The following is a 12,487-nucleotide window of genomic DNA, read 5'->3' as shown; positions in this document are numbered from 1 at the left end:
CAATGGCCCCATCCATTTGGCAGGGCTGGGGGACTCCCAGTTCTCTCCCTGGCCCTCTTGCTGGCCCCAGCTTCCTTGGGCCCTGACAGCATCCCTGCCCTCTACAACCTCTCCTAGGCATTCTATTATTCTACGGCTTTTCACAGAGATGGGAAGTGGTTTGCCCAAGATCACACAGCAAGTTTGCAAATGAGCTAGAATTTGGTCCCAAAATCACCTGATTCCCAGTATAGGGCTTTTCCAGTGAGGTACACTGCCAACTTCATTTGTTCATTCATTCATTCAGCCCTGATAAGTACTGATCTTTGCACAAGACACAAAGATACAACAGAGAACAGAAGAGACAAGGCTGCTTTCTGCCCTCATGGAGCTTATAATCTAATGGGGAAGACAGACTCGACAACTCATCCATAACTATGAGCGTGGGAGACTGGGAGATGGGTGGGGCAAGGGACAAAAGACTGCCCTGGCCCTTAAGGCACTTCTAGTCCAGTAGACAGGAGACCAAAAAGTAGAGGGGTTCATTCGAGACCAACCACAGTCCATAGCATAAAAAGATCTCTTGCAGGTCCCTGGACGAAGGACAAGAAGGGGACCCTTTAGGGTGACAGCTTCTCCCATATGCAACATCTGTCCCAGGTGTCCCTCCTCCCCTCTGGCCCTGATCCCTATGTCCCTTCTCCCCATGTCAGGGAGGGAAGTATCTGTTAAAGTCCCCCACATTAAGGACTAAATTCTTACCTAGTCCCTCCCTGTATATGGGTAGGGGTGGTAATGAGAGAGAGTACATTTTTAAAGAAAAAGGATGCATCTCAATCCAAGTGAAAAGTTCTCCAATGGAGGCATTTCAGGCACCGGTGGGGGAGACCTTTGAGAGTGAAACAACTTTCTCTTTCTCAGCACCTCTTTCTGGGAATCACACCACACAGGGAGTCACCTCTGGGCAGAAAAGAGGCCTAGCCTCATCCCAACTCACACCCCCCAGTGGCCCTCCGCTGCCCTCATCCCCACTCTGCCCCAGAGCCCAAGGCCACCATCATACTCTGCTCCTATCCCAGACGGCTCTGCACAAATATTTATATAGCTCCTCTCCGGGGGCTACAGAAGACACAACATCGGGAGCTGTTCTTCCAACACTCTCCAGATCCCAACGTAGACAACACCCACAAACCGCGTCATGCCTGCTCACCCCCAGGGTGGGCCTGGGACAGGAAGCCCCCCAAGCAGGCCAGGGCACCCCATTCTGGCTCGGGAATGACGAGTGGGCCCCCTCTCTGGAGCCCTTCCAGGCCTCCGGCCTCATGGGCCCAGCTGGGGGAGGGAAGCTGCAGAGGGAAGTATGCTGAGCAGGGGGGAGGCAGCTGGGCTCCAGACAGGCCCACGACAGACCCTCAGGCCCTGTGCCCCGCACCTGGCAGCCCTGAAGATGCTCTGACCAGAGGAGGGGCTCAAAACGCCATCTCCCCTGCCCCTGGCTCCAAACTACACCAGGTTCTGCCAGAAGAATAGGACATCTCTGCTGATGGCAGCACCCACGAGAAGTGCTTCCTTGTGTCTAACCACAGTCCCTCCTGGGATCATTCTGGTCCATTTCCGAGCTCAAGGAGACCATCCTCTACCTAAACTGCCTTCCCAATCTCAAAATATCCAGGGGCTCCTTGGACTTTCACTTCCAGGAAAAGCATCTTTATCACCGATGCAGACTAATGGGGTCCTGGGGACCTGGGGATTACAGACTAGATGGGGGGCGGGGGGAGTGCCTGGGCTTGGGAAGGAGTCAGACATGATGGAGCAGGGAACAGGGAGGCCCAAGTGTCAGGGGAGGGCATCTGGTTTAAGGAGACAGGTGAGGATGGGGAAAGGTGAGGAAGGAGGACCAGGAGAAAAGGCCTGGGGTGTGCGGAGGGTCCCAGGAGGCGCAGAGGAATCACTGGTGCAATAAACACATGTAGAAGCACCTGGGAAACTGGGTCTGAGGATAGTAGATCGGTGAGTGTGGGGGCCATCTCTGGGGTTCTGGCTCCCCGCAGGCACTGGGGACAGAAGAGAGGAGACAGGGGGCTGGCCTGGGCTGCGGTCCCCACCCCTCCCCCAACCCAGCAGCGTCAGCTGCTGCAGTGGGGGCCCTCTGACCCTGTTGCCATGGCAACCAGCCTGCAGCTGGAGCAGAGAAGCTGACAGACTCTCCTCCAGAGACACCCCCGTCCCCACCCACACACGGGCTCCTGGGGACACGGGGACAAGGAGACCAGACCAGGACAGTGAGAGCTGTGAGAAGCCAGACAGAGGCTGCGAGACAGAAGCCCAGAGGGGTGGGGGACACCAAGGCAGAGAGAGGGAGGCAAGGAGAATGATTCAGGGGTGCTGAAGGAGGGAAGAAGAGAGACAGATCCAGGCAGGAGGAGATAAAGACCAAGGGGACAGAGAGTCACAGCAACTCCAGCAGAGAAAGGCAGGGGTGCAGACAGACAGGATGAGAGCTGGGGGGACAGGGAAGCAGCACGAAGGAGGAGAGAGATGGAAATAAGGAGCAGAGAGAAAGTGAGGGACAGAGAGTGGGAGACCTCCACAAGGTCCCATGGAGGAGGAGAGGAAGAGGGGAGGGGCCACCATCTAAGGGACCCCCCCCACCCCACCCCTGTGGAGATGTGGGAACAGAGGTGTGTACCCAGCCAGCACCTGCAGGGGCAGCCAGCAGGGATGGCACTGCCCACCAGCCCTACACTGTGGGGCTCTGCTTCCAATTCCTTCTCAATCCTGGACTGGACTTATGGGTATCAGCTCCTCAGCCCCTGGCACCCAGTGTCTCCCCCTCCAGCCCACCCCCCACCCCAAGTCCAGCCTCCCCACCTCCCAGCAGTCCCAGCAACTGAATAATGGGGCTGTCTGGCTCCAGGCCCTGAAACTGCACAGAGCCAGGCTAGAAGCGTGGATACAGCACAGCTGTCTGTAGTGGCGCCTGCCAGCAAAAAGCCCCACCTCCTTCCCAGCCACCTTTACCCACTTCCTGGGGCTGCAGCTCCCCAACACTGACCCAGGTAGAGACCCCTGAGAAAGGCCCAGACAGGAACAAGAGGTAGCACTGGCATTCCTCACCTCTACCTCCCTCCTCAGTCCATGCACAAGCACTTACACACACACACTCAGGTCAGACCCCTGGGATCTGTGCAAGGGACTGAGTGTTTCAAAGCAGGGGAAGGGGTGGCTGGGGAAATCTGTCTTCCTCCCAGGCCCAGAGTGCCAGGGTAAGTAGGGACCCACATGAAACTAGGTGAGAGCAACAAAGGGGCAAGTGGAGATGGCTGGTATAGAGTTTTCTTGATCACAGCCCCACTTGGAATAGAAACCTGGCGAGTGGAAAAAGGACTGAATCGGGGGTGGAAGGTCTGTGGTCTAGTCCCACCCCCTCCACTGATTCACTTGTAACCGGACCAGTAGTTCTCAGTTTCTTTATCTGTAACTCAAGTGGATTGGAGTAAACGATCCATGAAGTCACCTCCAGCTCCAAGATACCACGATAGCACTTCTGCAGGAGTCCCTTCCCAAAGGAGGAGGGATGGGACAGGAGGGAGGGCCAACTCCACCAAGGAGGACCCCACACTCACTACTGCCAAAGACAGAAGCTTCCAGGTCCCTCTTGCCAAGGGGCCTAATCACCTGACACAAGCCAACGTCCAAAAGCGGGCTTTGCCCAGCATTTTACAGTCTAGGGCACTGCCATTGGCTTTCCCTCTAAAGAGTCGCACAGCATCCTTGTGAGGTTCCCTGGCAAGGCATATTACCATATTTTGCAGAAGTAGAAACAGGCTTGGGGAAGTTAACCAACCAACCCAATGTTATATAATTTCAAGTGTTAGACCTGAATTCAGAATTTAGGTGTTTGTGTTCTTTTCATTCCACCAGTGGTTTTCAAACTTCTAAAATAAAACTTGAAATAAAGTAATAAGCAATATGCAGATATACCTCTAACTATTCTGGTGTTGTTTTTAACATATGACAGAACAACAGAGCAAAGTGGGTAGGGCTCTGATCAGACCTGGGTTTGATTCCCAGCTCTGTCATTTTTCGCTATGTAACTTTTGGGGAGTTAATTAATTTCTCTGAGGTTCAGTTTCCTCCACCGTAAAATAAGGATAAAAAATAGTGTCTACCTCCCAGGGTTGTGAAGATTACATGAGATAATACAAGTGAAAAGTTTAGCCCAGTGCCCAGTACATAGGAACCACCCACCAGTGTTAGCTTTTACTAGATCACCAGGCAGACATAAAAGCAGATCTGCTCTGATTAAGGTTCTGGGAATACACCAATGAGGGAGGGATAAAACAGACAGAAACCACTGCATTCACAGAGTTTGCATTCTAGTCTCACAGTGATTGCCTCCCAGTCAGAGCCTCTATTTGCTATAAGCAAAACTTCTTCCATAGCACCCCTGTGACAGGGCCCCCATAGTTCAGCCCAATGATGCCAGACTGTGCATGACTGCAAAAGTAGCAGTGCCATGTGGGGGATGGGGTTGGGGGGCATGAGGGAAGCAAGCCTTTATAGGGCTTTATCAGCCAACCCTGAGACATACAGAGGAAGTTTCAAGGGCTAGGCTCATGGGGTGGGGGGGTGGGGAGCATCCTCACTTTGCCTCCCCCATAGCAGAAGGCAAGGTGTGCTCCCTGAAGGTAGGAACCCCCTCTCTTTTGCTCACTGCCCTATCTCCAGAGACTAGCACAGCGCCTGGCTCACAGGTGTTCAGTAAATGCTTGTTGAAGACACACGGTTGAGCAGCAGGGTTTGGGCACCGGTGGGCCGTCCAGTCCAGTGGCACGTTCTGCAGCCGCCTCCCCAGCCCTCCCGGAGCAGAGCCCACCTCAGTGGGACAGGGCGCGGTGGGGGAGTAGCTCCGCCCAGGGCTCTGTTTATCCGCTCTCCGCTCTCCGGAAGCCCAGAGCAGCTGGGCTGGGAGGCTGTGGCTGAGCAGAGACACCTGGCGCAGTTGGGCGTGGTGGGCAGGCGCTCAGTAGACAAGACAAAGGGAGCTGAGGTTGGGGGGTAGAGGTACTCCCCGGGCCCAGGTGCAGTTGAGGTGCAGAAGAGAGAGGGGGCAGGAGAGGGGTAGCAGAGAGCGAGCCGCTGCCGCCCCCCACCTCACCCCTCAGACACTCCTTTTCAGACCAGTCAGCTGGCGGGGAGGGGGATGGGCCGGGGGTAGCTAGAGGCCTGTGGCCAGGAGTCAGGGTCCAGTCCCCGGCCTGTCCTATTATAATCTAAGTCCACAAACGCACCCGCCATCCCGGCCCTGTCAAACTCTGTTCCCCTGGCTCAACAGGCCGACAGGGAGGAAGGAACCAGAGCACCAGACTCACAGCCACCCCCGAAAACCACCCCGCCAGAGTGAGGTGAGGAGACCCAGACCTTTCTGCAGCCCTAACTCCCAGCCCGCGCCTCCCACCTGGCACACTGCAATGGCCCCGGCTTCGATCACGCTTCCCAGTGTTCGACGCCCCTATGTAACCCGCGCTGCTCCCGCCACTTTCCAGCCGCCGGAATCCCACCACTCCTACCCGGTTCCTCTTGGCCCCGCCCCTTCGGCTGTGGCCCCGCCCCCGGCCCATGCCTACCATCCTTCCGGTAGAAGGCGATCTCCACTTTGCGCTCCTCGGCACCCAGTAGGGCCTGTGCGATTTGCGCGGCGGCTCGGCGCTGCGTGCGCGGCCCGTGCAGGAAGTCGCAGGTGCAGGGCCGCTGCATCACCTCGGCTCGCGAGTAGCCGCACAGCTCGCAGAAGCCGTCGTTGCAGTAGATGACGGCGCAGTTCTCCACCCGGGCGTTGGCGATGATGAACTTGCGGCCTGGGGGGTGGGGATAAGCCAGCACGTGAGCGGGGGACCCTTGCTTCGGGGGCTCCCAGCCCTTCCCCACATTCCCTCATCACCCACAGCCACCAGGGGACTCCCCGCCCGAGGAAGCACAGTGGAGCCTGGGGTCCCCAGTAGGGGACTAGCGCAGCTGTGCCCCGATACAGGTGCCTGCGCTGGGCACAGCCTGGCGGGTGCGCCCCCTCCCCCTCCGGCCCGCGAGCTGGCTGCGTGGCTTCCCCCGGGCAGGCAGCCAGCCGCCTGCTGCCCCCTCCGCGCCCGGGGCCGAGGCCAGCCTGGGCGGGTGTCAGCAACGCGTGTCAGCAGCCGCGGCGAAGGGATAAACACTGGGCCTGGAGAAGGAGCCTGGGAAGAGCCAGTGATGGCGGCCCAGGCACAGCAGCCTTGCCCTTGCCGGACTCCTCTGACTTCTTTTTCTTGAGCCCCACTCTCAGACTGAGGGCGCTCCCTGGGCCACTCCTTACCCCAGGAATCCCTAGACAATTACTTCTCCAAGTATCTGCGGACCTTCCAGGTCAGTACCTCCCTGGGACCCTTCCTCACCACTTCCAGGAGCAGTCAAGGGCTGGAGAGTGGGTGCAGCTAAAGAGGATGAGGGAAGTGGCATGTTGAGCACCTACTATGTGCTAGGCACTTCATCTCATTGAACACTCTGACAACCCCATCAGGTAGGTATTATTATCCTGGTTTTATAGATGAACAAACTAAAGCTCAAGAGATGTACCTGGTCTTGCAGTTTGTAAATGACAGCACCAGATTTTGAGCCTAGGTCTGGCAGAAGGCAAAGGAGCAAGCTGAGGGTCACAGGCAGAAGCGGACAAGGTCATAGAGAGCATGGAAAGGAACCTGCTGTTCTGAGCCTAGAAATACACCCAGTGATGGTCCTGAGAGGCACCCATGTAAGAAGGCGAACCCAGGAAAGGGGACCTTACCCAGGGATGTGAGGCCTTCCTCAGTTTGTTCTCATCATGGAGAGAAGCCCCAGTGGACCAATTTCAGCTAGACTTTGGCCACCCCCTCCACGTCTGCCCCAAGAGCCAGGCTGGCGGGCGAGCAGCAGGCGGGCAGCAGCCCCGGCTTGTGCCAGGGAAGATGCTCCAAGGATAAGAGCTTTTTTATAAACACAGAAGTTTCCAGCCACTTTGGACTCTAATGCTGGGGCTTTCGGCTGCCATCAGAACTCTGCCCCCTCCCATCCCGAGCGGGCACGGCCCTGAGGCTGTGGCTCAAGACAAGTCCATGGGCAAGGCCCAGTCGGCCGCAGCAGGGGCTCCCTGAGGCAGGCTGAGGCCATCAGGATCTGGCCTCCTCCTCCTTCCTCAGTGTCCCCTTTCCTTGGCCTCCAGGAAGTTATTTTTTGGAGCTGGGTCATCTTTAGGTCAGTTCCTGAGGCCCCCCAAAACTCCCAGGCAGCTGTCAACCCCAGGAATCAGGACTTGCTGTCACGTGAAAAGACCCCCTAGCTCTGCTTCCCTCTCCATCTCAGCCCAAGGCCGTACTAACCACATACACCAGCTTCATAGTAGAAAAACTATCCCTTGTCCTGACTCCCAGGACTTGGAAAGAAGAGCGAGTTTCTTCGAATGCAAGCCCCACCCCCACCACCTCTACAGAGATCCTGGAACTCCACGATGAAGAGACCTTAAATGCCCCCTTGGCCTGGACCCTCCACAGATGTGGAAACTGAGACCTCGAGAAAGGGAGGATTCAAGGTCACACGAGTCAGTGACAGAGGTGGGACCAGAAGCCAGGCCCCTGAGTCCCAGCCCAGCACTCCTCCCTTTGCCTGCACAGCCTCCTCTGGAGCTTGGGGAAAGGAAAGCCCCTGGGACCCTCTCCCCACCACCAGTATCACTCTAGCTTCCCCCTCGAGGTCATCCTGTTCCTCGGCTTCAAACAATGCTTCCCATCGGCTGAGCCCCTCCCTCCCCCCCCCCCCCCGTCATGGTTACAAGCACACGTTGTCCTGTGCTCACAGGGTCATGTGCAAGGAATGTCACCCTCTCCCAGCTCCCAGGGCCCCTGGCAGTCACACCCACTGTGGCCAGAGCACATGCAGCCTTGGGTACAGGCACTGCACGCAGGGTAGGTGCAAAAGTCCACGCCCAGAACATTCACCTGGCTAGGGACACTTTTCTGGAAGCCTCCCCTAGCAAGCCAGCATTAGGGGGTGCTGTAGTCCCCTAATGGACAGTGCCCAGGGCAGGGAAATCCACAACATGGGGGCACTATGGCCTCAAAGCCCAGTGTCAGACTCGTGACACCCTCTCACTCTAGGGCCCACAATCTTGTAGCCTTGTCAAAGGTGCATCCCCACTGCCCATTCAGGATCAAATTCATGCATGACACACACAGGCCCAGGGTCACACATGCCCCCCGCACACTAGAGAACAGATTAGGCACTGATCCCTTACAGTCTCTCACGTAACAGTACAATCAAGACCAGCCTGGACATGGTACACTTAGGGTCCCACGGTTTGGGTCATATACATTCTCGTGTCCCGGCACTCCCACAACCCCATCCACATCCAAGTACCCAGAGTTAGGGACACCTGAACATTCCCATCCCATCTCCCTTTCCCGCACCCTCACACTCCCAGATCCCAGAGCCTGGGCTGAACCCAAGGAGTCCAGGGCCCTAACACCAGACCCCTGGCCCCATGCCCACGGCCCCATGCCCACAGCCCCCTGAGTGCCAAGCCTCCCCCCCGCGGCCCCTGGCCAGCTCCTCGGAGTCCACTAGCCCCCATTTAACTCGCACTTGGCGGTACACAACGAACGGCCTGGGCACGCCCCCCCATCCACACTCGAGGAAGCTCGGCCCGCCCCCAAAACCCCCTCCCCGTAGGCCCCCTCCCCCACTCACTCTGGCCCTCAAACTTGCGGATGATGGTGTCCAGGAAGGTATTCTGCGGCGCGACGTGGCCCCTCCGCACCGGCATCCTGAGCCCATGGGCGGGCCGGGCGGACCCCCACCCACCCCGGCCCGGCCCGGCCCAACACTAGGCTTCGGGTGGCCCGGCCCGGCCGTGGTCTCCGCACCCCTCGGCGAAGCTGAGCACGGGCGGGGTCGGGACTGGGCTGTGGGCGCGGGGTCCCGGCTCAGCACCCGACTCCGGACCGCGGGCCCGGCCTGGAGCCGCCTGAGCTCGGGCCGCCTGCCCGGGTGCCCGCACACCTGTCTGCCGGCTCCCGCCGAGCCGCGGGCCCCGCTCCGCCGCGTCCCCGCGCTGCGCTCCGCCTGCCCGCCCGCCCTCCCGAGCGCCGGGCTCCCGACTCCCGGCCCTCGCCCGCCCGCCTGCGGCGCCGACGGCGGCTCAGGCGCCCGCGGCTCGGGCTGCGCCTGCGGCTCGGCCCGGCCGCGGAAGGTGTTAAACGTGGCGCGCGCCCCTCTGGATCGGTCCCCCGCCCCCCGGCCCCCTCCCGCCGCGCGCCCGCAGCGCCGCCCTCTCCCTCCCTCACCCCGCGCGCCCGCCCTTCCCATTGGCTGAGCCACGCCGAGTGCTCCCCCACCCCACCCCAGCCCCTCGCTCTGCCAAGGAGCCCCCCTAGGACTCGCGCGCCCAGAAGAGGGGGAAGGGACCCTGAGGTAGGGGAACCAGGAGGACAGGTGCAAGGGCCGGCCTTGAGGCGGCGAGGGAGGGGGCTGCGGATTCCGACTGGAAGGGCCGGGAATCCTGATTTAAAGGGGGAGAGCCGGTCCCTCGTGTCCTGGTCCTCCAGCACGCTAAGCACTAGCCTAGGTACACACAGCGTATGCTCAAAACCTGCTTGTGGGCGACCTGGGCCCCTGCGAAGACGAGCCCAGAGTCAAGGTAGACCCGGGCAAGGCAATTTAGAGGCCCCAGGCCAGCCGAGGGTTGAGATAAGGGTGGATGAGACTTAGGAGGGACACGCACCCAGAGCAGGGATGCCCCCTTCACTCCCGCCCCCGCAAACACAGACACAATGCCCTCTCTGGGTGGGGGGTTCAGGGCCCTTTATGGGGGTTTTGCAGAGAGGGAGTTTCTGACAGGAGTTGCAGCCTCCTAGCTTCTGGATAAAAGAGAGGGCCTGAGCGCGAGGTTCCAGCCTGGGGATCCCCCACCCCACCCCCCTTTTGTGAGCTGCCTGCCCTCCCCCTGCAGCGTGAGGCCAGCCTTGCAGGCCCAATCCGCAGGCTCAAGGCCTTGCGGTGGCCCAGCCCCTCGGAAAACCCTGGCCTAGCCGCAGGCCCCTCCCCTCCGCCCTGCTGGCTCTCTCCAGCTGCAGCGCCCTTATTTAGGCAAGGAGGCATGAGGATGCTCAAGGGCAGGCAGGGTGTCTGCCCACCGCCTGCCTGAGTCTAATGAGGGTCCCAGGGACCAAGGTGTCCTGGCCTGAGCAGCCAGGCAGGGCCCCCGGAAAGTCGGGGCAGGGAGACAAGTGTTGACAGCTGAGCCAGCCGGCTGGGAGGAGTCAGCAGCTGAGCAGCCGGCCGTGGGTCCTCTCCCCTGCAGCCCCAATCAGAGACCTGTCTAGATGGATGGGGCCATGTGGGGGCCCCTGAGGGCTTACAGCTGCCTCTGTCCTTGGAGCAAGGGGGTTGGTCTTGTCACCAGGGAGAGCTATCATGGGATGTGGGGGGAAGGGAGGAACAAAGGGTAGAGAGAAAGAAGGAGAGCCTGGAAGGAGGAAGGGCCAGAGAGAGAGGTCTTGGTGAGACCACCCTACCCAGTCTCTGACTTTCTATCCAGGAACAAAGAGACGAAAACACTGGAGCCAAATGGGGCCATTGACCAGCAGATGACACCCCATTTTTATTTGCTGGTGGGTGGGCAGTGACTCAGGGAGCAGCCAGTGGGAGAGAAGGAGGTGGCTCCACCAGCTGATGCTAAAAACGACCAGAGGCTCTTGCCTGTACAGTCATCCCTTAGCCCCTTTCCACCTCCAACAGCTTCCTCACTCTCACCCCAAGATGCCCAGGGCCTGCCTTCATTGGCAGAGGTTTCCCTTCCTTTGTCACCTGAGGTCAGGTCTATCAACACATCTGGATTCTGGGGTGGAGCCCCACCACCTGGATGCTGGGTTGCCTGCTGGGTTGCCTGCTGTAAGCCCAAGGTGATTCACATTTGAGTGAAATTTCTTCCCCTACAGGTCTGGGAACTAAGAGAAAGTGAGAGACATCCTGCTGCTCAGCATAGGAAAAGAGAAAACAGGAAGGGACATCTGGAGCCAACCCCCCACCACCACCACCATTTTTCTCCAGACCACCAGGGGAGAGGGAGAGCCAGGCCCTGAAGGAAAGGGGGCTACTCACCTGATCTTGCCAGCTGTCCTCCCACTACTGGCACCCACGTTTCTGGGACAGGCCTCTGCTCTTATCCCAAAAGGAGGACAAAGGAGTCAAAGGGACCTTTAATCCTTCCAAAAGAGAGGACACCAGGCAGAGTGTCCCTCCACCTGTCCTCATGTATACGGAGACAAGAAGAGAGCTTTCCCCCCATCCCTCCTTCTCTCTCTCTTTCCCTCTCTCTCTCTGAAAAGTTAAAGCAAAATGTAGATTTCTGACTTCCTTGGAGACTGAAGGAAAAGAGAGGCTGTTTAAGATGGGCAAGCTCTCCCCAAAGGTATCGTTCCTGGGGCCACAGGTGCCCAGGCACCAACAGGTAAAAGGCAACAGACGGACTGACTGAGAAACTCCCCCACCCACCAACCTCCATCACCGCTATCCCCAGATCTGGGAAAAAGAGAAACGTGCCCAACCTCAATGCCAAGAGCTGGGCTGTTGAGCCCCCAGGATCCCGCCGACCCCCACCTCAGGCTGTCAGAGCCATTTTCTGAGACCATTCCAGGGAATACTTTTCCCCTCACCCTGCCTGTGACTGAGGGAAGGAGAGGAGACACAAAGGCTCCTCCCAGCTCCCCGGAAAGACAATTTAGGGAGAAAAGTCTAAGGAAAACACCATGAATCTGCTTAGCCTGAGGAGGAAGGGAGTTGATCCAGGACATCCTAGAAGAAAAAAGAAATTGAAACCTTCCCCTGCTGGTAGGCCCCCCAGGAGCAAGCAAGGCAAGGCACTGCCAGAATCAGGCCCAGGAGAGCAAGCGGCAGTCACAGGGGACTGGGAAGCGGTGCCAGTCAGCTGAGGGCAGAAGGGACAGCATATGGAGGAGTGGGTCCCCAGAAACCCTGGGGGGGAAGAACCAACAAAAGCAAGCCCTTGCTGTTCAAGAGAAAGCTTAGATTGCCTGGTGGGGTCTTGTTTTTCTTTGCAGTTGGGGTCCTGAGAAGAGAGATGTTTTCAGATGTGAACTGAGGTTGAAGGAGAAGAGAATTAAAGAAACAGCATGTTTCTTTTCCAGAAGTGGGTACTCAGGGTTTGTTAAAAGCAAGAAAGGAAAAAAGAAGGAATAAGTAAGTGAAGGAAGGAAGGAGGGGAGCGGGGAGAGGGGAGAGAGAAGAAGGAAGTGGGGAGACAGGGCAAGAAAGAGGAAAAGGAGGAACCCACCTCAAACCCATACCGGGGAGCCAAGGCTCCCTTTACTCATTGCCATCTGCAGCACCACCTGCAACGTTCCTTTCAACTCCTGGCCCATAACCAAGGTCTTCTCCCACCAGCCTGACACCAACCATCACTGGAACATTTTCCCTGGCTTGT

The 12,487-nt window shown here is 58.4% G+C and overlaps 1 protein-coding gene across 3 annotated transcripts in view; it reads right to left on the bottom strand.

Moving 5' to 3' along the window:
• Positions 1-9,013, bottom strand: part of KCNH2 (potassium voltage-gated channel subfamily H member 2) — a 33,993-nt gene extending 24,980 nt beyond the window's left edge. The window contains exons 1-2 of one of the 3 annotated variants that reach the window (XM_037835829.1): positions 8,734-9,013; positions 5,610-5,840 (exon numbers count right to left, since the gene is read on the bottom strand). In XM_037835829.1, the coding sequence (XP_037691757.1) occupies positions 5,610-5,840; positions 8,734-8,809 (307 nt within the window). In that variant the 5' untranslated portion in view covers positions 8,810-9,013. Of the gene's footprint in view, positions 1-5,609; positions 5,841-6,799; positions 6,819-8,733 lie in introns of those variants that run through there. The other 2 variants (XM_037835827.1, XM_037835828.1) reach the window with 2 other exon arrangements.
• Positions 9,014-12,487: the final 3,474 nt, after the last annotated feature.

This window comes from Choloepus didactylus, chromosome 5 (genome assembly GCF_015220235.1).
Source record: "Choloepus didactylus isolate mChoDid1 chromosome 5, mChoDid1.pri, whole genome shotgun sequence".
Taxonomy (NCBI): Eukaryota; Metazoa; Chordata; class Mammalia; order Pilosa; family Megalonychidae; genus Choloepus; species Choloepus didactylus.
The sequence above is the reverse complement of the archived record's forward strand: the minus strand, read 5'-3'. Positions and strand labels throughout refer to the sequence as shown.